Raw genomic sequence first — 27,975 nt, forward strand, 5'->3', positions numbered from 1 at the left:
TTCTCTATGAGACTAGAATGACTTAAACTGAGAAAATACAAAATGGTGAAAAATTACTGCAAAAGCAATTGATAAAACGGACGAGGGGAGAGATGAAGGGGGGAGGGCTGGTAGGGGGAGGGTGAGGGGACTGGGTCAAACTATGAACAAACGTAATCTACATGAATCAAATACAAGTTCTGTGTTCAGCACTATAGTTGAACATTATATTGCAGTATTACAACACTATTGAAGTATTAATAAAGAAAAGAGAGAAACTGTGGTGTTGCTTTTCGGAGGCGTCACTCATTGAGTGTAGAGTACGATAGTGTAACAACTCATATAGTTGGATGATTGTTGTATTCCGCCCTTCGCGGATATTAATGGTGTGGGTTACAAGACTGGAAGATATACCACGCGGCAAAAAAAATGAATGTCCACACAGTGACAGGTTGACACAGTTTCATCAACTGAAAAGACTCATGTCTTCGGTCATATTTGTGCTGGATTCTGCAGTGATTACGGACCGGGGGAAATACCTGAATTCGTCAACGATGCCGAAGCCGTAGCAAACGCTTCTAGATTCGGACATCTTCAGTTAGTGTTCATTAGTGATAGCTCCCTCATCGGACGGAGTGGTTCAATCAGCAAGTAACGTCTTGTATCAAGTCTGGATATTATTATTACGTCTACTGCTCGGTAACTTACGGGTCACTATTTCATTTGAAAACAATCGTAAAGGTATAGAAACTAGGTGAATAATTTAGTTCCGATGTAGCCTGAACATCTGACGTCACACTTCGAAGCTCGTGAGTTGCGCCCGAGTGGCATCAAGCCTAGGTCAACCATCGTCCATCTTCACCTTTCACCTACATGTATATGCAGACGACCCGCAAGTGCAGCTGCCAAACGTCGCCTCGGACCAATCAAAACACAGGTATAGAAAGCTTACGTCACTGCGCGTTTATCCAATGAAATAATAAGTATCCAATGAAGTCGCTGGTTCTGAAAAGCAAGTAGGGCCTACCTGTCTTTTTCCTTGATAATAAAGACAGGGTATACCAGTCTAGTTCCGATTATACTTCTAGGTAGGTTATAGCTCACACACTACGGTGTCATATTGCACTTGGTTGGTTGTAACTTGAATGTTTGAGTGTCTTTCTTGTCGACGTTTCGTGAGTGCTATCACAAAGGTCAGCAGGAACGCAACGAGGAACATAGCACCCCCTGCCAGGAATGGCACCACATAGTTTCCCGTAGCATCGTAAATTCTCCCTGTGAAATATTGAAAATGAAAATGGTTTTGTTAGCGTTGATGTGATGATGCTCAAAATCCACGGTTTGGCACTAGCTTTGGGTTTGGCACTTGCTTTGGGTTTGGCACTAGCTTTGGGTTTGGCACTAGCTTTGGGTTTGGGTTAGCAAAGGCAGTGGACACTATTGGTAATTGTCAAAGACTAGCCTTCACAGTTGGTGTATCTCAACATATGCATAAAATAACAAACCTGTGAAAATTTGAGCTTACTCGGTCATCGAACTTGCGATATAACAATGAAAGAAAAAAACACCCTTGTCACACGAAGTTGTGTGTGTTTACATGGTTGATTTCGAGACCTCAAGTTCTAAATCTGAGGTCTCGAAATCAAATTCGTGGAAAATTACGTCTTTCTCTAAAACTATGGCACTTCAGAGGGAGCTGTTTCTCACAATGTTTTATACCATCAACCTCTTCCCCATTACTCGCCACCAAGTAAGGTTTTATGCCAATAATTATTTTGAGTAATTACCAATAGTGTCCACTGCCTTTAAAATGTTTCACGAGATTTTGCCTAACATTCAGTGCCAAGGACAGCCATTATGGTGAGGGGTATTGGGGCCTACACTTTGGGATCATGAGACAATGTTCGATGTGGTGTCAAAAGTGTATATTGCCTGAAGTTGGCTGCCTCCTGCTCCACCTGGGCACAATTTCATAGCGCTGTTAAGTATAAAAGTTTGCTTAGCATGAAATTTCTTCCTTGATAAAAACAGGATTACCAACCAAATTTTCATTTGTTGCATATTGCTTGTTGCTGGTATTTAGCTGTTTTTTGTTTATCCTGAAAATCACGTGGAAATTTTGATGGTAATCTTGTTTTTATCAAGGAAGAAATGTCATGCTAAGCAAATTTTTGTGCTTAGCAGCTCTATAATTGGGCCCTTGGATTCAGAGAGCTAGTTGACCACACATGGTGGGGCAGCTATAGTTGCCTCCAAATTGCCAGTACAAGTTGCCTCGAGTGACAAGGCCTTTTAAACTTACTGGATTCAGTGAACCATAAAGACGCTTAGATAAACGATCAAAATCATCTCCTAAAGCCATTGGACCCTTTCGGTAAACAGTATTGTCCAAGGCCCACACTTTGTGTACCACAACCTCTATATCAAATAACAAACCCTGTGAAAATTTTGTCTCAATCGGTCATCGGAGTCGGGAGAAAATAACGGGAAAATCCACTCTTGTTTCCGCGCGTTCCGCACTTATCTTATGTCACAGGTTTTCTGACTAATTTTGTTGTGTCTGATTTTCTTTGTGTTGTGTTTTGTTTTGTTTTTGTTTTGTTTTTGGTTTTACTGCGCCTTGAACACCCAGCAGGGTGGATATGTGCGCATTACAAGGTTTGTTATTATTATTTATTATTATTATGTCATGACGTGTGTTTAGAATAAATCCGTAATTCTCGCTATCGAGAATTGATATTGTTTTAATGTTTTCTCAATAAGTAAAGAATTTCATGGAACAATATTTCAAGAGAAGTCTTTCACCATTACCTTCTGTAAACCCTGTAAATTATTTGTAACTCTGTGAACTTTTTTCTTTCTTTCTGTACCGAAAGTGTATAATGGCTTTAAGAATAATATTTCAAGAGAAGTCTTTCACCAGTGCCTTCTGTAAACCCTGTAAGTTATTTGTAAATCTGTGATTATTTTTTTTCTGAACCGAAAGGGTCCAATGGCTTTAAAAAGATTGAGAGAACATTATATTTACCTGCAACTACTGATCCGATCCCGTTGAATATAAACGCCGTCGCCCAGATCAGACTCAGTGCAACCGGCACATGTGAAGGATCCACCAATTTCCTCATATTAGTAACAAAGAGAGGACTAGCAACCCCAGTAAACGCTCCGTACACCACCACGTATCCGACCAAGAATACATAACTATCAGAGACCGGGTTCAATGCAGTTGTAACTGCACTCCCGAGTAGAGTAACGAGATGAAGTTTGTAGCAACTTATGTAGTCCCTGTCGACGAACCAACCGTGTCCTAGCCTAGTCACCATGGAAACGATAGCATAAACAAAGAGGAGCATGCTGCTATGGTAGTCAGACCATCCCGCATCCTTGGCGCGTGCTGGTAGATGAGAGAGGTTGATAAATAAACCAATTGAATATGCGCAGCATGCTAGTAATAACAATACAGCATGGATGTTTGTGAAGACGCATAAGAATCTCAGTGATGGTGGTAGGATGCTGTCTTCTCCACCAGACGTCTTAACATCACTGTTTGCTTTGTTGGTTTTCATCTTCATCGCCCTAGTCTTGAGAGGACGAAAGAGGGCGCAAGCAGCGACGCCATTTAACTGCAGTGCCCCTGTGACGAACATAGCACTCCTCCAACCGTAGTTGTCAATCAGGATGCGAAACAGGGGTGGAAAGACCATCTGTCCATTACTAATTCCCAAGAAAGCTATGCCATTTGCGAGTGCATATCTTTTGTTGAAGTACTGAGCAAGTATAACAGATCCAGGAGTCAACATCATAACGACACCAAAACCTAGAAACCGGGAAGAATATTATTCAAACAATTAGCTGTTAGGTGAGGTTTGCGGTACGACCATGTGTTAAAGCCATTTGACCCTTTCGGTAAACAGTATTGTCCAAGGCCCACACTTCGTGTATTACAACTTATATATAAAATAACAAACCTGTGAAAATTTGGGCTTAATCGGTCATCGGAGTCGGGAGAAAATAACAGGAAAACCCACCCTTGTATCCGCACGTTTCGCCGTTTCATGACATGTGTTTAAAACAAATCCGTAATTCTCGTTAACGAGAATTGATATTGTTTTACTGTTTTCTCAAAAAGTAAAACATTTCATGGAATAATATTTCAAGAGAAGTATTTCACCAGTACCTTCTGTAAACCCTGTAAGTTATGTGTAAATTAAAGGGTCCAATGGCTTTAACCTAATTTTTGTGGGTAGTGTCGGCTCTAAAAGAACCGGTGGTTAACTCTTTCTTGATTGGGTAATAGTATAATAGTGATTTGGTTCGCTTCTCTAAAAGGTGTCATTGGCTTCACAACCAAATGATATGAAATGAAACCCTTTGAAAAGAGGGACCATTTAATACGACTTACTAGTCTTGATTTTATGTTAAATCTACCCTGGCCCTAATAGAGCATTTATCATGAATCAACTTACCAGACAAGGCGTTACACATGTACAACTGCCACATGTCTTTAGTAAGCGAGCCGAGTATAGTTGCGGACCCGTTGATTAAAGCTCCAGTCACGGCGACTCGTCTGATGCCAATACGAGACGCAATAACACCAATGAAAACACCTGCCAAAAATGTTGAACAAAAATGAATTTCGAAACAGAAACTGGTCCGTCCTTTATAAATTTTACTTGGGAAAGATGAGGCCACCCATACTTCGGCTAAACAAAAAAACAATCCGACAGAATTTCATCCCAATGAACTACAAGCAGCTAACACAAGGAAGGAATTGATGTATCACTTCAAAATCTAACTGATTGTTGTGTTTCTTAAAAACCATCCGATCGCAAACTTTGCAGCCAGCAGACCGAAAACAAAACTTGGTACTCGTTCATTTTCCGCAAAAGCAGGTGAAACCCTTTAAATTCGATTAATTGAAATGACCTATGACCCTTAATAGGCAGTTTGACTCATGGACTCTGAATCTCCACTTTAGAAAACACTTCAGCCCCCAAAAATACTGCAGCCGTTTACAGTGTAATGCAATTAAATTAAAATAGAATAAAATACACACATAATAGTATTTATTTATTTATTTTATTTTATTTTTTTATATTTTTTGTTGGGGGGGGGGTCAAACTGTCTCTTTAACATCTGAAAAAGTTATTAGCTTTGCAACAAAACATGAAATCAACATTACACACGTTTCCCGACGGTCTCTACTGGCTGCAGTAACCAAGGTATTCGTGTAAATCTGACAGGGGCGGGGCATCGCAGGGTAAAACGAGGGTTGTTCGGGTATCAACTGTACCAAAGGCGCCGAATATAATTGACACAAACAATAATACATGTATGTTTATAGAACAACACAAAATGCAGGAAAAATTAGGTGCATTTTTTCTTATTTCAATGTTTTTCGTATCACATACATAGACATCCAGATCTGATTTGTTATCATCATGCAAACAAAACTTTGTTAAGCTGCTATCAGACGTTAATACAAGGTCTTTAAGTTATTTATAGCTGGCTTTCTGATACTGGTAGACTTGATCCACGTCCCGTTCTCACGCGAGAGGTTCCTAATCATCCGCCGTCACAATGCAGCTATTGTGATGGTCCCGCGACACAGCCCAGGTTGGGGGATTAAATAAAAGGACTTGAGTCAAGTCTAAATACCGGGACCGTCGCGATGGCCCGTGTGACCTACACGTCACTGGAATTGTTCGGTGGGTTTATTGTACAGGCTGAAAGAGAACCCCGTCATACAAGCTGCTAGTGTAGTGTGACAGCTCACTTATTGGCACAAAAGTCTCACACGGGCGGCTAGTCATTGCGACATTATTGTTGAACATTTTATTTAGAATTTTGGAAAAGTTTCCGTATGGCGCCACCACTTTTTCATTCGAAATAAAAAAATATAGTATCTAATTTACCTGATTGATATATCCCTTTTTGTAAAAATGAGTGAACAAGTGGTGGCGCCATACGGAAAGTTATCCAGAATGGTATTAGTTAGGCCGTAAGTGTTTGATTACAACCATCAATGGGTGACACATAATAATGTAATTGGACTACACAACTAATGTTTTTAAACCCCTCTCTCGAGTAATACCCACGTTTCTCAGAATGCAATTCACCACAGGGCAGCTGCAGTACTTTTTATCAACAATTAGTGTTTATAATTATAATGGTCATTGACATTAATTGGATCGTAATGCAAAGAGCAACTTTGCCGATGAGGAAACCAACTGTACAATGTATGCTACAGGGCCGGCGAAGCACTTTGGTAGCACATGAATAATTTTTTTAACAATTATGTCTTTCGATCCCCAGTAACAATGTGTACAAATAATGTGAATGGCTTCTCTCCTGTACTTACAAAATGGACTTGCAACCATCCATGGCATACTGAGCATCCAACTTGTGGCTGTTGCAGTTGAATCATAATATTCCTTCCACTCAATGTAGAAGATACCTAACGTTGTTAGATATCCATAACCGAGCATGTTACCAAAGTGGGTACCGATCAGGACCATCCATGCCCAGCCGTGATCCGGAGCTCTAACACCCATGGTGTTGACGGCAAAAGCTGTGGTCTAGTCCGGTATATTTAGAACAACTTTGTCATGTCTCACCCACATACAAGAGTCTTTGTTGGCGAACCTGTTTTTGTATTCGTCGCCGATAGAGGGCGCAACATGCACCAGAACAATAGACCTTTTCGCAAATACTGGGGCGCGCGCGTAAAGCTTGGAATTAGGTGCATTGTGGTCTTGCTGGTATCCAAATTTGATCCATATATATCCCACAATGCACCTCATTCAACAGTCTGCGCTTGCGCATTGGTATTTGCGAAAAGGTCTATGGGACACGAGTCGAGTCTCTGAAACGCGCTGTTTTCTTTGTTACAATTCCAGCCATACATACGTACACAAAATTGCATGCAACTAGTATACTGGAATTGCAGAAAAGGAAAGCGCGATTGGTGGCGAGTATGTAGTCCTCAATTAATATGGATACATTTCTATACTAGCGCTTATATTACTTACGCACGCGCTGTACCAAACGAGTTGCCTCATAAAAAGTGCCATATTATCGTAGGTTCCTGCTGCGTTGCATCATTTCACACATTGCAAACTAAAACGGAACGTTGTCGACGAAGGTCAAACCACCATTTCCGATTTCAATGGCGGTTTTGCTATGAACCGGTCGGTCTTCTTTGGCGGAGCTATATGTTACGTGTAATTTGACACTAAACTTGAAACATAATGAAACCACTGAAACACACCATTTTATTGTTTTATTGATTCTTGGGGGTCTCATGAAACCCTAGAAAATAAAGCATACTAATTATGTGAAGCTCAACTTCCAACTTGCACAAACGTCCACACCCAGCATTTCTCCCATATCTGTGACCCGGGGTGGATTTCACAAAGGTAGTCCTAACCTAGGCAGTGCTAAAGAGATAGTCCTATAAGTTAGGACCAGTAACTCATCCTAACTTAGGACTGGTCCTATCTCTTAGCGTTGCCTAGGACTAGTCCTAAGTTAGGACTACCTTTGTGAAATCCACCCCGGAATGAGGAATATCAAGTTACGTCTAATGTTTACACCAAACTAGAGAGAGATACAATGGAATAATTGGAAACCCACATTCTTTTACTTTTGTTACACCACCATTGTCTTTGCGAAACTTGCAGGGCCGGTTACGACAAACGGAATTGATTGAACACACGAGAGGTACACACCATCGTGCGACGGCGGAGACGTGTCGAGCGGGTTGGGGTGCGCCATAACTTGTTTGCACCGACTGGACCCGTCGGAGCGCACAGTGAACCTCAGATATGGGTCATTTCTTTGCTGAGCCTCCCGCGTCGCGCACTCAGTGACGACTCGTCCGCAATGTTGAATGAATCAAGATTGCTGACTTGTTGTTAGTGTGTGCACGCACCACACATACATAGGTGTGCACGCACCGCTTTAGGGACATTGAATATGACACTTTTTTTATGAGGAAACTTCCCCTATACAGCGCGTGCTGAAGTGTTAGTAAAAATATCTCCATATTCAAAGACAACACTCACCCAAACACGCGAGACTACACGCCGTGTGTGATAATGGGACTAGCTGTGGAGGAAATTATGACGTTGAACCTCAAGTATGACTCTTTTTCTAGGGGTGCTATTTATTTAACACCGCTTAGAAAACGAGCGAATTGTGGGCAGGAATATGCTCATTATGCAGCTACAGTATTGTGCACAGCGTAACAACCTTCACTGCACAAGATCAATGCAATGCACTGGGACACGAAAACCGTCAGTGGTTATCTGAAATGCGCTGTTTTGCAGTTTTCAAGTAATACATTTTATAACGTAATGAATGCTGGCTGATCTGAGCAAACTGAGGCGGGAAGATTCTCGATTTGTTGTTGGTGGTAAACACCACTGCACTAAAAAAAATGCGTCGTTTTCGTTGGTACAAAATACTATGAAACTATATAATAAATAAATTAACTATTTATTAGAATGCACGCGCTGCAAGGGCGAGTTGTCTAATAATAATAAAAAATATCGTAGGTTCACTAAAAAGTAAGTAGTGTGTGCAAGCCGCACACATTGCCAACTCCAACTTCCTCTAACCATGATGAAATATCATTGAACTTCTGCGATAACTTTTGTACTGATGGCACAGAACCACAGATATGGCTGATTTGTTCTGCCCGTCTTGCACTATACAGCGCGTGCAGTAGTGCTTCATAGAAATAGCTCCATATTCGAGGACAACACTCACCCAAACACGCGAGATTACACGCCGTGTGTGATAATGGGACTAGCTGTCGAGGAAATTTTGACGTTGAACCTATACAGTATGTCATATTTTCTAGGGATGCATTAAACAGCAAAATAACATAATAATTACAGCAAATTGGAGCAGGAATATTCTCAAATTGTAGCTTCAGTATGGTAAACGGTGTAACAAACTTCACTGCGCCAGAACAATGACTCGCACTGGGACACGAAAACTGCCAGTGAATCGCAAAAAATGCGCTGTTTTGTAATTTTCAAGGAATAGATTTTATACCGTACTGCTCTGAGCAAATTGTAGCAGGAATATTCTTAATTTTGAAGCTTCAGTGTGGTATACTGCGTAACAAACTTCACTGCACCAGCACAATGACTCGCACTGGGACACGAACACTGCCAGTGAATCTCTAAAATGCGCTGTTTTCCTTGGCACAACCTTGCCATATACACTACGTACAAAAAATGTAAGCACATTGTTTCTATAATACCGGCACGGCACAATGACGAATCGGGACGAAAGTTGCAGATGTCAAAATTTCGCAACTTTGGAGGGAAAGTTGTAAAATTAAATGTCCAACGTATTTTGTCTACAATAAAAAAATTGTTCAGGTAGTGTGAGTCTCTCCAGGGCAACTGTGTAGACGGGAAGTTAAACAAATAACATGCACTTTCCAATGTTCTTTGAAGGCTATTTCTCGCTCTTTTCAAGAAGAGCAAGAAAGTGCGCCCTCAATCTTTATAATACCCGATGCTAGATAAAATATTCTCTCCACTAATTAGGTCTTTTCTTTTTCCGTTTAGCTTTTAGCAGGGAAAGAGCTTCTTCTATTTTATGAAAGATAGGGTCATAGACTTTAATGACGTCAGAGACTTAACGTATTGTTCTCATGCAAACAGTATCAAGTGTCCACTCATTAGCATACTGTGATCTGATTGGTCATGCCAGTCTATGAAGTAACATTTTTTTCAAAAAGCTTTTAGCTGCCAAAATAATGTTGTTCGCTCCTACTTCAATATTGAGCATAGTATGTATAATTGTATACATTTTATTATTCGCAGTTAGTCTTCGCAATTTGGTTAACACTTTCTTTATTTTATTGGTGATTACAAGGATTCGTATTAATTATCGTTTTATTTTATTACTTCCTCATTGGTTCATTGTTGAAAAACGTCTGCTTTGAAGACCAATGTCTTGATAATTCATGTGTCTAATGTGGTTTTCAGAATTCTGCGGTTTTACCCAATCATTTTAGGCGTCAGTAAACAATAATGTTTATTGGTGTGAAAAGTGTACAGTAGTTTTTTTTTTTGCTGCCAGTTGTAAACAAAATTGACTTCGCTCATTCAGCCAAATAAAAAAAAGACAAATGCTCCGTTGCATCAGCATCCAACTAATTTTATTCTTCACATACATTAGCACAGTCACATTAAATAAAACAAATAGAATGTTAAGTTCAAAGGTCAAATTGTGGCTGGCTTCATCCAAACTGATATAATGCGCACAATTCAACACTCTCTAAATTGCACAATTTCACCAACCAAAAGATTATCTTAACACAAAGTTTTACTCACAGAGAGTTCTGACCAACTACCCAAATAATAGCAGTGTTTATAAGCTCGGCCAGAGCCATGGCGATAGCATCGGCTAAATACGGAAACAAAACTCAGTCAAGTTCAGAATATTAAGAGCTCCATGTGGAGAATCTTTGCCAAATTACACACGTCGGTGGTTTTATTCAATTAAAAAGTAATTCAATTGAACCGAGCTCACAGGTTAAAGTTTAAACGTGTTCGATCGATGGTTTCTCTGTCCAGCTTAACCTCAATTTAATTGATCTCGTATATCCTTGTTACATTTCGGCATTTTCGATCAAGATTATGAAAACTGCCGAACTTTGGCGCAATTTAATTACGTTGCCGACAACGTGCCCCTCTATAGGTGTTGTCACTTTGTGGATCTGTAGTAAATTCCGAGGCTCCTCTGCAGATATAAAGACTGAATAAAACGCTTAGTAGCAATGAGATGTCCCTTTTAATATTCATGCATGAGGTAACAATTCTAACCGTGCCGTCACAATTCTGACCCAAAATTTAGACCATCGGTGCACGTCACGCCACCCCAGTGCAGTGACTGCGCCGATGGCCTCGTTTTGGGTTAGAATGATGACGTCATGCATGAATATATTAAAGTGAGGCGTATGAACAGGGACTAAGACACCATGCCGTTCACAAATCGCGTCTCAAGTTTTCTAATACTTTTTTTTTTATTATAGAAGATTTTAACAGAAATAATGTGTGTAAGACTGCGCATTAACACTAAAAATAAAATAACAAATAGTTTACGATAATAAAATGATAATGAGGTTAAATATCGGGGCTTTTGATATGCGCCATACAATGGTTTTTTTACACCTAATTTAGATGTTAAGATTTTCTTTGCAGTAAACCAAGTTTAAATGAGTGAATTGAAATTTCCCTCAATTTTGCTAAAAGTGTGGTAAGTCGTTACTGTTACGTTAGTTAATCACAGCCAAGCAGCTCAAACCGCAGGCAGATGTGGTTGTTCCACTCAACGGGCGCGATGCGAATCTTGACCGCCAAGACGGGCTTGAAGAAGTGCCTCTCCTCGATGCCGTTTTTGTTGATATTGCCATTGAATATCTAGAAGGAGGATACCAAGACGCACAACAATTGTTATTTTCTTTAATTTTTTTTTTCATTTTGAACAATATCTTTATTCAAAGGAGGCTATAATCAGCATACCTGAGTTTGACCAAGTTGATCTTTCACGTCAATAAGGCAAGCCGGTGAGGGCGGTTCGAACTGCACTTTGTACTTTGTCACCCACTGCGTGGCAGCAGCGTCATCATAACGCCCCTGAGTGAGTACCCCGGTGACGTAGGTCGGGTTGTCTAAATCCACCTGTATCCACTGGTTGGTATCCTTTACATTAGGGGTCCATGCGCCTATGTTAGTACCAGTCGGCCTCTTGTTGAGCCGGCAACCAGCCGTTATGCTGTTCTGGTGGCCTTTATAGTTACTTGATGCGGAGAGGCTCGCATCGGGGATCGAACCATCTTCCAGACCGAGTTTATCTGGATCCGGGAATAGAACGATAAAATATTTATAGAATACAAAATTGGCGGTGTGGCAGGAAATTCTGTCCCCCGGAGATTCGGTGTCCCCCTCCCTCCCCCCCCCTCCCAATGGCAAACTGTGTACATGTACAAAGTTCTTTTGACACCGCCATTGCAAAAAGGATTTAATGTTCCAAGTTAAAAACGATTTGTATTAATTTATTACTCACCAAAACCCCAACAGGTCTTCAGAGAAGCGCATTGTCCACGACCGGAAACGTAAGTATTCTGTTGAGGGCAAAATAGGAATTCATTAATTATAATTGACATCAATTGTTGGTGGTTTGCATAATTCAGTCAAAATTAATAAACTGAGCACGAGTAAAACATTTTGAAAAGTACAAAATGAACGAATTTTATAAGTACCTGACAAGTCGTTGGTTCTGCAGTTGCGTCGTAATACGAAACATGCGGCATTCCTTGAAAGTTTTCACAGTTGTGCTGAGCTTTGGCGTTGTTCATCTGACAGACTTGATTGATGTGATCGTAGTTGAAAGAAACACATCCGTGATGGCTGAGACACCTAACTGAACAACTAACGGTAGAGATGCCTTGGATATTCATGAATGACTTGTCTAGGGCCTGGTGCTCTATCGGCTGGTACCAGACCCCTCGGTAAAGACCACTCACACTATAAGATGCTGAAACCTCAAGAAACATCTCAAGCAAGAGGAAAATCAAACCACTCAACACGGCCATTTTCTCACTCTGGCTTGAAATGGTGAGCTTAGGTGCGAACACAACAAATACAAGCCACTCCCATTCACTGAGTTCTGTGGTTTTGTGTACCCGTTGCCATGGTAATTGCAAACACCAGTTTTATGGTTGTGTGCGTCACAAAAAACAAAAGCCAGATTGACAACTGTTTGTCTAATAAATAACTGTTGTCAATCCGGCTGTCATCGTGGTTTTGGTTTGTTTGCTTATGATATTTAACTATAAAAAAAAAAGGAAGCTTTCATGCTAATAAATGGTATCTAATTTTTTTTTCATATTAATCTAACCGTGGTCTTTAATAATGTTAAATTTAGGATTGATTTTTTTCACAACCTATAATTATTATGATTTATGAGGAAGGAAATAATACTAAGAAAAACAACAACAAATACGAATATACACGAACATAAAGAAAAATTCCCGACTTCTATGTCAGAATAGCTATAGAACTGAATACTCAGCGCATTCATTTTCTCTATTAAATTCTTTGTTTAAAACCAAAAAATCACCAAGGTCTTGCATCTTCGATGTCATGGTATTTACGTACACACAGACAAATAATTGAAAGTTTTTTATTATTATTGAACAAAACACTCTTTCCAACTTTCACTTTTCAGATATAGAGTCATTCACAAAATGTACTTTATTCGATCTTAATATCTAGAAAAGAACCTCGGGAAATATATCCATACTCATGTTATACTTTTAAAACCAAACCCTTACAGGCACTGGACACTATGGTAATTGCTCAAAATAATTGTGAGCATTAAAAACTTACTTGGTAACAAGCAATGGAGAGCTGTCGATTGTATAAACAATTGTGAGAAATAGTTCCCTCTGAAGTAACGTAGTTTTTGACAAAACAAATTGTTTCTCACTAATAAATGTTTGAATTGAATTCAAGACCTCTATTGAGGTCTCGAACTAAAGGCATCTGAAAGCACACAACTTGTGCGACAAAGTTGTTTTTTCCATTATTTTCTCGCAACATCGACAACCAACTCAGTTAAAGTTTCACAGGTTTGTTATTTCATGCATAATACACCAGTCCTCTCACTTAGTGTATCCATTCCAACATAATGTTGAGATAGATGCACCAAGTGAGAGGACTGGTCTTTGACAAATACCAAAGGAACCAGTGCCTTTAAAATCGTTGTACTCATTGGTAAAATAGGCGTTTTATTCAGGCTTGATATCTAAAGAGGAGCCTCACAATTTACTACAAATCCCAAAATTTAAATGCCTATAGACCATGTGAACTTTGTTTACAATAAGTGCGACCTTTGTGCATTCTTTGGTTATTCTGTCAGGCAAGATACTGCTATGGGAAAGTTGGCAATTTGTGCCATAATTTCCACATAAATCCAAGAGTTATGAAAGTAAAAAATTGACAAGTTTTGAGATGTGCCCCCTATATATGTTCATATGAAAAGTTGATAAAAATTGGACAAAGCAATCTCCATAAAATTTAAGATTTTAAGATTTCTTCCATTAGGCTGTGTACAAATCCTGTCTGCATGAAGTCCAGGCTCTGTGGCTCTCTTGTAAACATGTGATGTCACAGGTCACATCCCTATAGAGAGGCACGTTGTCGGCAACGTGATTAAATTGCGTTCAGGTTAAGTTGGACAGAGAAAGAAACAATCGATCGAACACGTTTAAAGTTGACCCGTGAGCTTGATTCGATTTAATTACTTTTAGATTAAAATAAACTACGATGTGTGTAATTTGACACGATTCTACTACACAATGAGCTAGAATAGTCTAGACTTGACTAAGTCTTTATCTGTATCTAACCGATGGAATCGCGTTGCTTGTACAGTCAATAAAAGGCCCAGTTTGGTGTACGGTAACACCATGTGTATCTACTTGCCAGGTATTGCATGGTGAGGTATCAATATATATTTGAGTAGATACACACATGGTGTTACCGCAAACCAATTGATACCTCACCACTCAATGCCTCAGCTGATGCTATCGTACTTTTTGTCCGTCAACAAAGACCCTTCATAATCGGAGACTTTAGCCAGTCTATCCGATGGTATGAACTATGGGTGCGTTCGTTTAGCTCCCCTGGGTCTACCCCGGTGCGTGGTGGGTTTTTTTCCAAGACGAACGTGGGTAATTATCTGCACACGTTCGTCCTGGATAAAAAAAACGCCACATGTCGGGGTCGACCCAGGGAAGCTATACGAACGCACCCTATACTATTATCATCGACTTGACATAGTCTTTTTTCTGTATTCAGCCGATGCTTTCGCGTTGCTTGTACAATCAATAAAGACTCGTAACGGTCGGAGACTTAAGCCAGTCTATTCATTAACCAAAATCATTCATAGTGCTCAGCACAGGCGATACCAACATTACAAAAAGAGTAGTTGAAATTACATTTACTCCGAGCTACTTCGAAAAACTTGGCTCCTTATTTGCAACGCAAGAAGAGGGGTACGATATCCTCCAACTCAAGTGATCCACATACAGAGCGCCATCAAGTTAGTGTGTGACGAAGGAGAGTCCATATTGTAGAGCACCGACGGAGCGCAACTACTACATCGGATCCTTCCGTACTTGAATCAAAGCTTCCGCGTTTGAAAATTAATACAATTCTGTTGGGTAATTTTCAGAATTTATTATGTGTGCAAGTGTTAACCTAGCACTTAGCAATGGTTACCCCACCTAAAATGATGACATCGCTATAGCTTATAATTAATGTTCTTGAAATTAAACAATCGGTACTCTGCCAAATTGTATTACAATAATCAGTTGGGAGCTTTCTACATACAGAAAAGACCAGAGTTATATTAAAGAGAGGATGAGTTCATTCCAAGTTTCAAGCCACAGTTACGAGTATGACAAGAATGCAAAGGCCAAAGGTAAAATTGTGTTCTAAAAAAAAATCGATGAGAGACGAATGGATGGACTTACACGAATTTTGATCTGAAACACCACCAACGATATACCATCTGTACAAATTCTAAAGACATAATATAATATAAAATTAATGTAAAATATACAAGTTATTCGTCAAATAAATACAGAACTCATTATGCAGCCAAAATCGGATGTCAAAGTTGTTTGAAGAAAAAAAAAACACAGAAGACCTTGACATCAATCAGATAGTAATTAGTAATAGTAATTAGTAAACTATTTCCCTCAAAAAGTGACGTTTGGTCGTTCATCACTGCACGTATTTACTTACAGCCAAGCAGCTCAAAACGCAGAGCAATGAAAATATTCCACTCAACGGGCACGATTCGAATCGTGACCGCCAAGACGGGCTCGAAGAAGCACCTCTCCACGATGCTGTGCTGATCGGTATTGGCTTTGAATATCTAGAAGAGGGATAAATAACGTATATTAGTTCAAATCAGAGGGGGGTTTTATCATTTGACAAAGATAGTAAATCAATTAAAGGAGGGTCCATACCTGAGTTTGACCAAGTTGGTGTTTCACGTCAACAAGAGATGCCGGTGAAGGCGGTTCGAACTGCACTTTGTATTTTGTCACCCGCTGCGGGCCACCAAGTGAATCATAACGCCCTTGTGTGAGTACCCCAGTGACGTAGGTCGGGTTGCCTAAATCCACTTGTATCCACTGGTTGGTATCCGCTACCTTAGGATGCCAAGCTCCTACGATATTATCGTCAGGTGGTATCTTGTTGAGACGGCCACCAGCCGGTGTGCTCGTGGACTTATGGTAGTCATGGGGTTCCCAGCTGCTTGATGCGGAGAGGCTCTCATCGGGGATCGAACCATCTTCAAGACCGAGTTTCTCTGGATCGGAAACAGAATTATACGGTGTATTGTACACATAAGCCTAATGTCTACGTTGCAGAAATTACCCAACAATATATTTCCGCATCTTAATATTAAACGCCCCAACATAAACAAAATTGTAATAAATTATTGCTCACCAAAACCCCCACACGCCTTCAAAGGAGCACATTTTCCATGACCAGAAACGCAAGTATTCTGATTGAAGAGGTAAAAACAAATTGAAGGGTTATTAAAGTATTCTAGACTTAATGTGAACCACGTGTAAGTAAGCAATAAGTTATTGCCAATAGTCCTTGATTATTCCCACTGTCTGGTGATCAGTCAATTAGCAAATTAACCCTATCGAGCTATTAGCAAAATCGTCTGGTTCGTGGTTCCTACATGTTTTATGGCAACACGATGGTGATCTAATGCAGCGGTGTAGCCAGGGGGTCTAGTAGGACGTAGTGCTCTACCGGCTGGTAGGCCCTACCAGACCCCCTCGTTAAAGACCACTCACACTATAAGATGCTGAAACCTCAAGAAACATCTCAAGCAAGAGGAACATTAAACTACCCAAGACGCTCATTTTCTCACTCTGGCTTGAGATGGTGAGTTGCCGAACAATCTACTCCCACTGACTGAGCACAGAGAGTGCTCCTGAAAAATCATGGTGTAAAGGGATAACGCGTGGAAAGCCATTGCCATATTACTAATTATTATCATTTTCAAATTGGAAACAAAAATAAGAACTAAATCGATCTTAATCTAGCAAATCTAACCTGTAAGTTATAGTCAGTAATACCCACTGATCTAGTACAGATTAGTCTACCTATAACGGATTATTGATATTACTGTTTTCGTTCAAGAAATGTGAAATAAGGACTGAAGAAAAACGCAAATTCGAAAGGCGTTTCCGACCCAAAAAACTCAGTTTCGGCAAAAGCCGATGACTCACGAACCATTCATACTTTTCGTGTGACGTCACACCACGCACAGACAGTGGTGATACCTGATGACGCGATGTTTACCACCAACCCCATCTTTTGCAGTTTCCTTGTATACATAGACGGTAGAACGCAAACGCACACTAAATCACTCTTAGGTCTGACGCAACCTTCTTATTTTTATAATACAAATTAAAGTTTGCGTCAGAGATTTGTGGCGACAGGCCACTTTTGGTCTTTAAAACAAAAAGACAAAAATACACACTCCGTATTCCAACTGATTTGTTGTATTTGTTTATAGTTAACATTCAATTGACATGTTATACATTTAAACATAATATATTCAGCAATTCTCGAATTAATATATTTTCAGTTATTATTATTGTTATCGTACACAGTTTTACATTGCCCAAAGTTTGATCATATAGAGCTGCTATTCATCTTCACGCTTTGTTTTATTGTTAGTTATGACATAATAATAATCCACAGATAGTCAGAATTATTATTTGTAGTAAATGATATACAACTTTATAAAGGTATTAATCAAGATTATTAAACAAGTCCCACCTCAACACCTTAAAAACACCACCGTAGAATGAAATGGAAATACATCAAAAAGGCAAGGGGTTTAGGCCGTTTATAAGAGCGTGATGAAACAAACATACCCCATTTAACTCATCATTTCATACTTTATAAACATTTGTTATTAAGACAATTGCTCAAAAATAATGTCCTTGTTTTTGTATCAATTTATTCCATGGGAATATACTTATCTAGATGGAAATTTACTAAAGGTGTCCAGTGTCTTTAAAGGCCGTGGACACTATTGATAATTACTCAAAACAATTATTAGCATAAAACATTTCTTGGTAACAAGTACTGACGTAGTTTACGAGAAAGAAGTAATTTTCCAAGAATTTGATTTCGAGACATCAGATTTGGAATTTGAGGTCTCGAAATCAAGCATCTGAAAGCACACAACTAAGTGTAACAAGGGTGTTTTTTCTTTCATTATTATCTCGCAACTTCGACAACCAATTGAGCTCAAATTTTTACAGTTTTTTTTATTTTATGCATATTTTGAGATCCACCAACTGTGAAGGCTTGTCTTTGACAATTGCTAAAGGTGTCCAGTGTCTTTAAGGAATGAAATTAGTGGCCTAATGACCAGGAGTAATAATGTTTGAAGCACAAGGGTATTTCTGTGGAACTGCGCTATTAAACAAAGTTGATATTTTTATTTTAATGATTCTGTAGTAGGCCTACGTAGGAAACCATGCTGCTGAAAAAGCTGATGCATTGTTTATTGCACTGTGTTTTAACTCAACCACAGAGGAGAGGTTTTGGTCAATCGGGAACAGTGATAACATTTAACATCACTGTTATGACAATATTCATATATGACATGGTTGGAATGGTAAAACAAAAAACAGCTAAAATATTATATTATGAATCATCAAGACACTTTCATAAATTAATTTATTACATAACAGGATTGTTAAACCTTTAGCGGCCACATGCGGCTTGTACCGAAAATGGCTGGCAGTCACGGCCAGCAAACAGCTGCAAGATTTGGCCTACTTCACACTAAACCTTAAAGGTCAAAGTGAAGGTCAAAAATTTAGATTTTTTATGTTTCCCACGTACCGTCAACATTCCTAAAACAGAACCATTGCAATTTGTGAAATTTTTCAAGATAAATTCATAAGAAAATGTTGCCAAAATTCAACAATAATATACAAATATTGGATGACTGCAGTGTACTGCACTGGTTTTGTTTTTGTTTTTAATGTGTATACATTAATTTATCCACGTTGTCTTCACTCCTTGACAAATGGAGTTTTTCTAAAATTGTTTAGAATTTTACTGTCCTGGTCTGGAGCTTTAATGAATTTTATACATTGCTTTTGTTTCTTCCTTTTTTTTAAAGAGTGGACAATAAATAAATATAGATACATATTTCCGAAGAACACAACTTCGCGTAAAACTTTCATCCCCAATTTAAAATTGCTTTACTGTGCATTTAGGAAGGAGGTATTTTGTTTGGGTTTTCTCTTTGGTAATTTCTTCTGAATCATCTGCATTACAAACAAATTGCATTGAAATGCTTCAAACATAAAGGAATTACATGTAGTCTTTTGATTTGCTTTTTAGAGTGCAAAAGAGCAAGTCTTGTGCATATTCAATCCTTTTTTGGACTACTTTGGTCACAGCTACATTGCTTAAAGCATAAACAAACTTGTGGACTTTAACAAGTCCCAATGTTTGAACATGCGAGAGACCATTAAAAGTTTCACAACGAAAACCTCGGAAACTATACATCCGTTATGAAAGTGGGAAAGTGTTTACATTGATTTCCTTGGACCATTATAAAAGATGAGCAGTTAATCTGCCTGGGGCAGTTACATGTAGCAGCCTTACTGTTTGGCAAAGGAATTACATGAAGATAACAGGTGTTAGTTGTTTGACGAAAAGGATGTTGTTAATCAACCCTGTTTCTTTAATTGAGAATTCCCGTATAGCTTCCACAGTATGGTTGTAGCTAGACGTCAATTACCTGTTACCTGACCTACAACCTGTACTGAGAACCTCTTAATAATTTCCACTGATGACGAATCCGCATGACCTTTGACCTATGACCCAACCAAGGGCACAAGGAAATCCCTCTCCATATGTCTCTCAATAAACTCCACCGAAGTCAGGTTGTCAAGAACGACCGAATCATCTGTCTTGCTCATTGTCCGTCCAGGCTTGCTGGCCAGCTCGCTGTCCAATAGAATCAGATCCTGAGTGCGGTTTTCCGAGTTCATCTCTACGTCTGGGCAGACTACATTCAAGAACGGCAGGAGTTCCTCAATGGATTTGATGTTGTACATGGTGAGTAGCGGTCTCCCGGGAACAGGCTGGATAGCAGGGGGCTCCTCACCATTCTCCTAGGGATCAAAACACACATCAAATAATCAGCTTTTAAACGCAGAAATCAGTTTTTAGAACTCTGAAGGTTGATGATAATAAAAAATAATAACGACTTGTAATGCGCACATATCCACACACTGGGTGTTCATGCGCAGTAAACAAGAACAAACAAAATAAATAAATAAATAAATAATCGATACCCAATTTCAAAAAAAGTAAACTAGCAACAGGGTAAAAAACCTTGTCCCAGATAGTACATATTAACTTGTTGTCCAGGACTAATTTCAAAGCTGCACCAGCATTGGCGACTACAGCTATGGGTATTGCTAAGGATGTCCTCCTCAACGCATGATAGCAACCAAATCTAGCAGTAGCCGCCAACTTGGACATGGCCATACTGAAGCATTTTCCTCCAGGACAACATGGACAATGGCTTGACTCACCTGTTTTAGTCTTGTTCTGAGGATTTTAGCAGCTCTGGAGACATGAGGCACGAACTGCATCGGGGAATCCAGCTTCTTACAGTCTCCAACAAACGCCCACTTGTACCTGAAAGAAACAAGTTTACAAATTTACTTGTAGCCTTCGAGAAAGATTCAGCTAGGGTGGAAAAGTCATACCAATAGCTTTCTTTTTATATCAAACATTATTATTATTATTATTGTTATTATTTATTCGGCATAAAAACACATACAGAATACAAACATAAACAAAACAAAAGCCAGGGACATATGTTTACCAAAATACTGTAGCCGAAGGCCTTCAATTCCAACATCCCTGGCCATATATTAAAAATCTGTGTAGATCCTTTTGGTTGGTAAGCAGGTCCTCTGAGTTGATAAGCAGTTTGCAACAGCTTATTCTATTTTCTTATTCTTAAACTACTTACACTTGAAATTGAGGCAGCTCCTCCGATGGTAAACACATAGCTAGATCGAGGAGTTTACAAGCGGCTAGGTACAGCCCAAGCCACGGTTTGGCGACGTTACTCAAAGTCTGTGGAATGTTGCCATTACCGCCCAGGAAGAAACTTCCAAAGTCGGTGCTTGCTACTCGTTTCATCATGGACTTCTTGGTGTTGTCTGCCGTCGTGTTGCATAACTGCTCCTCCATGTGAAGAAACACTTGCACCTAACAGAGAGCAGAGTGTATGGATTGAAAATAAAACCAACACTTTCTTAAAATGAATTGGGTACTTTTTGTACGACACAAAACACAACATCCACATATACATCAAACTAACACCGTCTGAAGATAATGATGGTAGAAATAAAATATCACTTGCTGACTTTTTGAGTAAAACAATGTCACACAAATTATTTTAGATACAACATGTTTACATGACTCTCCTGACAACATTGCTGTGTTTTTTTCAAAAACTTGATGACTAAAAAAGCTGAAACTTCTACAGGTAAATTGTATAACATACATTTGTATATCTTCATTCATAATTAGTGAGTAGGGATTCATGCCATGGCAAAAAGCGTGATCTACTAAATGTATCGACACCCTTTAACCACTCGGCCACGACACGTCAAACATGAAGTAAACCCAGCTATAGCCACCTACCAGTTCTGAGATAACAGTGGGCCAAAGCCCGGTCAGATGATGGGGCGAGATACGCAGCAGCAACACCCTAAAGCAGACGAACACCTGTTCATGTACGGCAGGTCCCTGACTCTGCCTCAGATTCTCAGCGAGGCGTTCTTGTATGTCCGGCAGGAAACGTACGTACTGGTCCGTCTGACTGCAGAAGATGGTGAAGCTGAGACGTTTGAGAAGCTGGGCTCGTTGGTCGATCTCGGCTTCTTTGCTGGTGAACAGGTTGAGGGAGGTAGTCTGGAAGGCTGCTACACGAGCTACAATCAATAATAACAACGATAAAAATAATAGTGGCTTCTTATATCACTCAGTGACACTCAAGGCGCTACAAGTGTTGTGGAAGTGTCGTGGCCGAGCGGTTAAGAGCACCGAATTCAAACTCTAGTGTTTCTGGTCAGCAGAGTGTTTCGAATCCCAAGTCGTGACACTTGTGCCTTAAGCAAGACACTTAACCGTTGCTTCATCCTTCGGATAAAGACATAAAGCCGTTGGTCCCATGTGTTGTGTATTGCATGTAAAAGAACCCTGTGCACTTTTCGAAAAGAGAAAGGGTTCGCCTCGGTGTTCCTTGCTGTGGGTGCTGTATGCGTCGTAGCACCTTGTAAACCCTTATAAGGTGCTAAATAATTGGGTCTCAAAATCCGTCACTGCAATTTCCTACCATTCTGAAAGTTTGTATATACTGAGCGCCTTGAGTACCTTTTTTGGTAGATACATACGCTGTATACAGTGTAAGACTTCAATTACAATATACAGTATTTCCCTGCAAGGTGCGTGGGACTACGTTTGAAGTATGAGACCTACTCCTGTTACATACATGTAGCGCTATGTAATAATTTACAAGGTGCTGTGGTGTAATATGCAGCCGATCTGACCAGGAACACCATGGAGAACCCCTTGTCTTTTTGATAGGTGCACTGGGTTATTTTACGTGCATTACAGAACACACAAGCCTTAAGGCTTTGTGTCACAACTGGGACTCGAACCCACACTCTGCTGAATAGAAACACCAGAGCTTGAGTCCGGTGCTCTTAACCGCTCAGCCACGACACGCCACGTAGTAGACAGGCTTTATAGTTGTGAATCTGACTCTTACCCATAAGGTCCCTGTAGGTCGTCTTATCGTGAGTCATCAGGTTATCAATTACAGGAAGCCAACTGAAATATCAAAAACATAATAATAATAATAATGATAATAATAATAATAATAATAACGAAGTCTTATATAGCGCACATATCTACCAAACAAGGTACTCAAGGCGCTGAGTATATACAAACTTCGTACAATAATTGTTCAGTAAGTTTTCAATAACTTATTGTACTGGGTTTGTTTAACTCCAGTGTTCTTGTTGTTGTTATTATTGCCATTCAATAGTGTGTGAAATGGTGTTTGCAATAAATGGAACCATAATGGTTCCCAAAAAATAATAATAATAATAAATAATAATAGTTAAAATAATAATAATAATAATTATGATCTATTCAATTACATGTAAATATAACATTTAATCCCATAAAAAAAATTGGTGAATAAAGGAGAATAATAAACAAATAAAGTACAATAATTTAAGTCAACGACAGCCAAGAAAAATAATTAATGAAAACAACAAATTAATAACGAAATGAAACTAATATAAAGTATTGGATACGAAGCAAACCAATATTTATAAACGCCAAAAGGGCTCGATTTAAATAGGCCTATAAACAACAGCATCAAACAAACAAGTATTAACAATTAAACTCAAAGAGGAGTCAATCAATGAATCCATAAAAGTTAAGAACACAAAACATTATTAAAAGCTAAACAAATGCTTAAAAAGATAATGAACATTTACACAAATCAAACCAGGCAAAAACATTTTAAAAGTACATCAGGTAAAATTCACATAAAAATATAATACAATACAATACCATACAATTCAATACAATACAATACAATGGGTTATATAGTGCCATTTCATTAAGACCAAAGCGCTTTAGACAAACAATAGCAATGCAAATAACACAACAAATGAACAATAAAGCAATAAACAGAGACTAAAAAAAATGCATAAATCAATACACACAAACAATTTAAAAAGATTGAGTTTTTTCTTGATTAAACAAATTTGACCCTAGATGTCCAAACAAACTTTGTACTCACTTGTGTATACAGACAGTGTCCACTTGAAAGAAGGCTGGGTCCAGGAGGAGATCAAAGGCATCTTTCTTCCATGCTCTACGTGTATACTGGTAACCACTTAGACTTGATAGTAACGCCGTGCAAGCTCGGAAACTTGGCATGTTGGGAGAACTGAAGAAAAGGGAGTAATTTTCAAATTGATGTTTTTGATTGTGGTGAACATACACAAGATTACAGTCAACAGGTTTTAGGCCTGTATGCTTAGTTTTTGAAAGGGCAAGGGTACCAAGGCATTCGCTCCTTGGTAAAGGGCATCCTATGAGAAAATTGTAAATTTCTACTGGAGCATTTCAAGGGCACCAAGGCAATGAACAGGGGGCACGGAGGATATTGACTTTGTTGCCTCCGTAAAGTATCAGACCTGAGTGTGTTGTGTGAGTTGTTGTTTTTTTGTGTCGTGGCCAAGCTGTCTGATCCACTAGACCCACGTTCTGGTGTGATCAACAGGGGTGTGGTTCAAATCCAGGTCGTGACCCTTGTGCCCTTGATCACATAGTTAAAATAAAATAACAAATAATTAGAGTTGGAAATTGAAGGCCTCACCTGTGGTTCTTGAGGTATGGTGTGACGTTATGCATTATGGATGTTAGTAACGGTAGAACCTTCTCTTTCTCGTCGCTTCCATATACCATGTCTAGCATCGTGGACAACAACTGCATCAACAAACAAGATATATTAAGATAACAGTTTCATGTGGTCTCATGTGCTGTGTAAAACACTTTACGCCAAGGGATTTTTAATTTATTTTTTATTTTTTAAGAAATTCGTCAGACACACAAGGCCTGAAGGCCACTTCAAGGTGTGGGCTACAATTATTTTATTCCAGAGGCCGTTGCCACCTACTCCTGGGGCTGAAACAGGGTTACCCCCTTTAAGCCTGGCTGGTAGAGCAGAAAGCACTTCCTCCCCAACTTTACGTAGCAAGTGTCACGGCCGGGACTCGAACCCACACTCTGCTGATCAAACACCATAGAGTGAATCCAGTGCTCTTAACCGCTCGGCCACGACACGCCACAGTAATGTTTGTTGCAGTATTTGCTGACGAATGCGCTGCAGCACCATGGTAATCCTAACAAGCTATTACATGGGTCTCAAAGTAAAAAAATATATAAAAAAGAATAAGCACTTTAAATAACCTGTAGATAAAACATTACCAGGCACGTATGCTTCGATTATTTTCAAAAGGGCAATGGCACAAAGACATTTTCTCCTTGGTAATCATGGTAAAAGGCACCCAATAAGGAAATTGTAAATTTCTACATGAGCATTTAAAGTGAACCAATGCAATGACCAGGGGGCAAGGAGACGTAAAAGCCCTTTCACAACTATAGAAAACAACCCTGTTGAGCACCAACCTCTGCAAGTAGGTTCAAGGCTTGCACACTGTACTGTGAGTAGTTCTTAGCGCTGTTAGTTGGTGTCCCTGTCGGTGTGTTTGGATCATTGCTAGTCATGCTTGAATTCATCTCAGCTGGTGACTCTGGTCCCGCTGATTCTGATCCTACAAGAATACAAACAAAATCTTCTTCTTTCGTCTAATTCTTCTGTTTGTCAGTTTGTGTATAAATTTATATAAATATTACAGCAATGTCCTCCTTAAGCCTGGCTCATACTTCCTACGAATGCTTTGTGCAAAGCGGATTTGACGTCACAGCTGTCTAACGCAATCAATACATACCAGTACTCAGTGTAAAAATTATTTAGCATGCGCGCATACGCACAACCATTGAGCGCCAATGCAATTTTGACTCATCAAGAACGGAGCCCGGTAACGTGTCAGAAATTTGCGGAATTTGTTTAATTTTTATACATTTGTAAAGATTTTCAGCTTTTTAACAAAGGCACATTTATGAATGGGAATAAAAGAGTAGTGACTTGTTCTAAAGCGGTCGTTTAAAACCTTGCAGGGCCATGGTCAGGCGATAAAGGGCCCCGCCTTTGGCTCTGTCCTATATCGCAAGACCACAACCCTGCCAGTTTTAAACAGTCGCTTGAGACCTCGTTGCCTACTCTTTTATTACCTTTAACAGACGCTTTACACCCATTGTTACAACCTACCATCAGACTCTGTAGCTGACTGCTCTTGTGTGTTGATCTTAACTGAGACATTCCTTCGTAGCCATGTTGACTGTTCCAGAGATGAGCCCGCGATGGTGTTGCAAGCCTCTACCAGACGCTGGCTGACTTCCTGGAGCTCTTTCTGGTCCTTCCGATCCTCAAACACGGGAATCTTGTGCACGATCTCGTTCAGGATACTGCAACACAGCAAGTTTAGATGACTCATTTTAACAAAAAGTTAAGTTATTTCTTGTCTTCAGTTGATGCTTTTCCAAACAAATGCCTTTTATAGCCATAAGTGCCAACTCCGAAGGCAACGTGCCCCTTGAATGCTACAAAACATTATCTTACGCCTTTTACTGAGTTTTTTGCACTAGCCTGACAAAGGTGTTGAGAAGAAAATCTTCTTTCTTAATACAAAATACACAAATCTATTTAATTCATATAACTTAGCTTTGTACATGCATTCATAAAGGAGCATAGGCCCCCTGGTAGTTTACAGTTTCTGGAAATGATAACAAAACTCCCCGGTTAAATCTGTCAAATATTTATGATAAACATCAACCTGGTGTACTTTTTTCCTACACGGGTGTGATCACCAATATGACAGCTTAAAACCATGTGTGCAATCTGTGACTCAGAAGCACAGTATCTAAAAGGTCTGACTACATAAAAGGGTCTGAATGGATGATGTGTCTCACCGTAGCAGTAAGAACTGTCCAGATGGTGCCAGAGTCAGTTGAAGGCCTTCTTTCAGGAGAGACAGCAGTGACTGCCATGAGTCCCGTACTGACATGCTGGACATACGACCGATGTAGCAGTATACAAACTGCAGCATGCTCGTCTCTAGACCAGGTTGGTTCTGTAATAACAATGAAGGACATTTGTTAAAGGACTGCTGACGGTTATAAAAATACAACAATTCTTATAAAAAACTCAAGCAATGTCAAGAGGATACCCTCATAAAAACTCCGAAAGAATAATAATAATAATAATAATAGTAAACATTTATATAGCGCCATATCAATCGAAAACAATGCTCCATGGCGCTAATACAGAGAAACATTAAAAATTTAGATAATCAGCAAAAACAACAAGATATACAAATAAGTTCAAAATCAAGGGAACAATGACAAGCAATGAAAGAAATTAACAATAAACAATGGAAAGAATGAAACATAACTTTATTGGTAAACAAAATCATTTTCTGATCGCACAAATTCAATTTTGAGGTCTTGAAATCAAATTCTTAGAAAATTACTTCTTTCTCGAAAACTACATGTACGTGAATTCAGAGGGAGCCGTTTCTCACAAGGTTTTATACTATCAACAGCTCTCCATTGGTTGTTACCAAGTAAGTTTTTATGCTAACAACTTTTTGTGAACAATTACCAATAGTGCCCCTGCCTTTAACAAATTAATTGGTAAACCAAATCATTTTCTGAACGCACAACTTTTTTCCCCCTTTTCAGCTGAAGTAATCTTACCTTATCTCTAATGGTGAATGGCGGTGTCTTCAAGACTTGTTTAATGGTCTGCATGAGGGTGTCAGTTGGTAATGCCCGGATAGCGCTGACCAATTCAACCAAGACCGTCTGATCCTCAGTCACTGATGGTACACCCTGAATAGTCAACAAACAGGACAACAAAAACTATTAATAAACCTGGTGTGTCGCGGTGTGTTGTGGTGTGGTGTTTCATGATGTGTCATGGCCGAGCAGGTCAAAGCACCAGACTCAAGCTCTGGTGTTTCTGATCAGCAGAGTGTCTGGGTTTGAGTCTCGGTTTTGACACTTCTGTCATTGTTTCATCATAGTTTCTCTATTCTTCAGAGGGGACATTAAGCTATAGTTTCTGTGTACTGCAGAAAGATGAACCCAGAAGACTTACTGTTTT

At 39.4% G+C, this 27,975-nt stretch overlaps 2 protein-coding genes across 4 annotated transcripts in view; both read right to left on the bottom strand.

The window, feature by feature from the left end:
- Positions 1-923: 923 nt before the first annotated feature.
- On the bottom strand, positions 924-6,608 carry LOC117296606 (monocarboxylate transporter 13-like). The gene is made up of 4 exons (XM_033779623.1): positions 6,341-6,608; positions 4,446-4,586; positions 3,008-3,796; positions 924-1,254 (listed from the first exon to the last, which is right to left on the bottom strand). The coding sequence occupies exons 1-4, from the start codon at positions 6,531-6,533 to the stop codon at positions 1,073-1,075; spliced, it is 1,305 nt and encodes a 434-aa protein (XP_033635514.1). The 5' UTR covers positions 6,534-6,608; the 3' UTR covers positions 924-1,072.
- An 11,826-nt stretch (positions 6,609-18,434) lies between these two features.
- Positions 18,435-27,975, bottom strand: part of LOC117296392 (protein dopey-1-like) — a 38,370-nt gene continuing 28,829 nt past the window's right edge. For all 3 annotated transcript variants that reach the window (XM_033779290.1, XM_033779291.1, XM_033779289.1), the window contains 11 exons: positions 27,567-27,701; positions 26,781-26,941; positions 26,080-26,276; positions 25,377-25,522; positions 24,565-24,674; positions 23,983-24,132; positions 22,936-22,997; positions 21,807-22,096; positions 21,127-21,368; positions 20,681-20,786; positions 18,435-20,254 (listed from right to left, as the gene is read on the bottom strand). In XM_033779290.1, coding sequence (XP_033635181.1) covers positions 19,955-20,254; positions 20,681-20,786; positions 21,127-21,368; positions 21,807-22,096; positions 22,936-22,997; positions 23,983-24,132; positions 24,565-24,674; positions 25,377-25,522; positions 26,080-26,276; positions 26,781-26,941; positions 27,567-27,701 — 1,899 coding nt within the window. In that variant the 3' untranslated portion in view covers positions 18,435-19,954. The remainder of the gene's footprint in view (positions 20,255-20,680; positions 20,787-21,126; positions 21,369-21,806; positions 22,097-22,935; positions 22,998-23,982; positions 24,133-24,564; positions 24,675-25,376; positions 25,523-26,079; positions 26,277-26,780; positions 26,942-27,566; positions 27,702-27,975) is intronic.

This window comes from Asterias rubens, chromosome 11, assembly GCF_902459465.1.
Source record: "Asterias rubens chromosome 11, eAstRub1.3, whole genome shotgun sequence".
Taxonomy (NCBI): Eukaryota; Metazoa; Echinodermata; class Asteroidea; order Forcipulatida; family Asteriidae; genus Asterias; species Asterias rubens.

What these genes read in the sequence shown, in the direction of transcription:
- LOC117296606 (XM_033779623.1), bottom strand. Translation starts at nt 6,533, where the DNA reads ATGGGTGTTAGAGCTCCGGATCACGGCTGGGCATGGATGGTCCTGATC. An exon ending in GATGGTTGCAAGTCCATTTT is followed by an intron (nt 4,587 to 6,340) that starts GTAAGTACAGGA and finishes CATTTTTGGCAG; the next exon opens with GTGTTTTCATTGGTGTTATT. An exon ending in GATCGGATCAGTAGTTGCAG is followed by an intron (nt 1,255 to 3,007) that starts GTAAATATAATG and finishes AATATTTCACAG; the next exon opens with GGAGAATTTACGATGCTACG.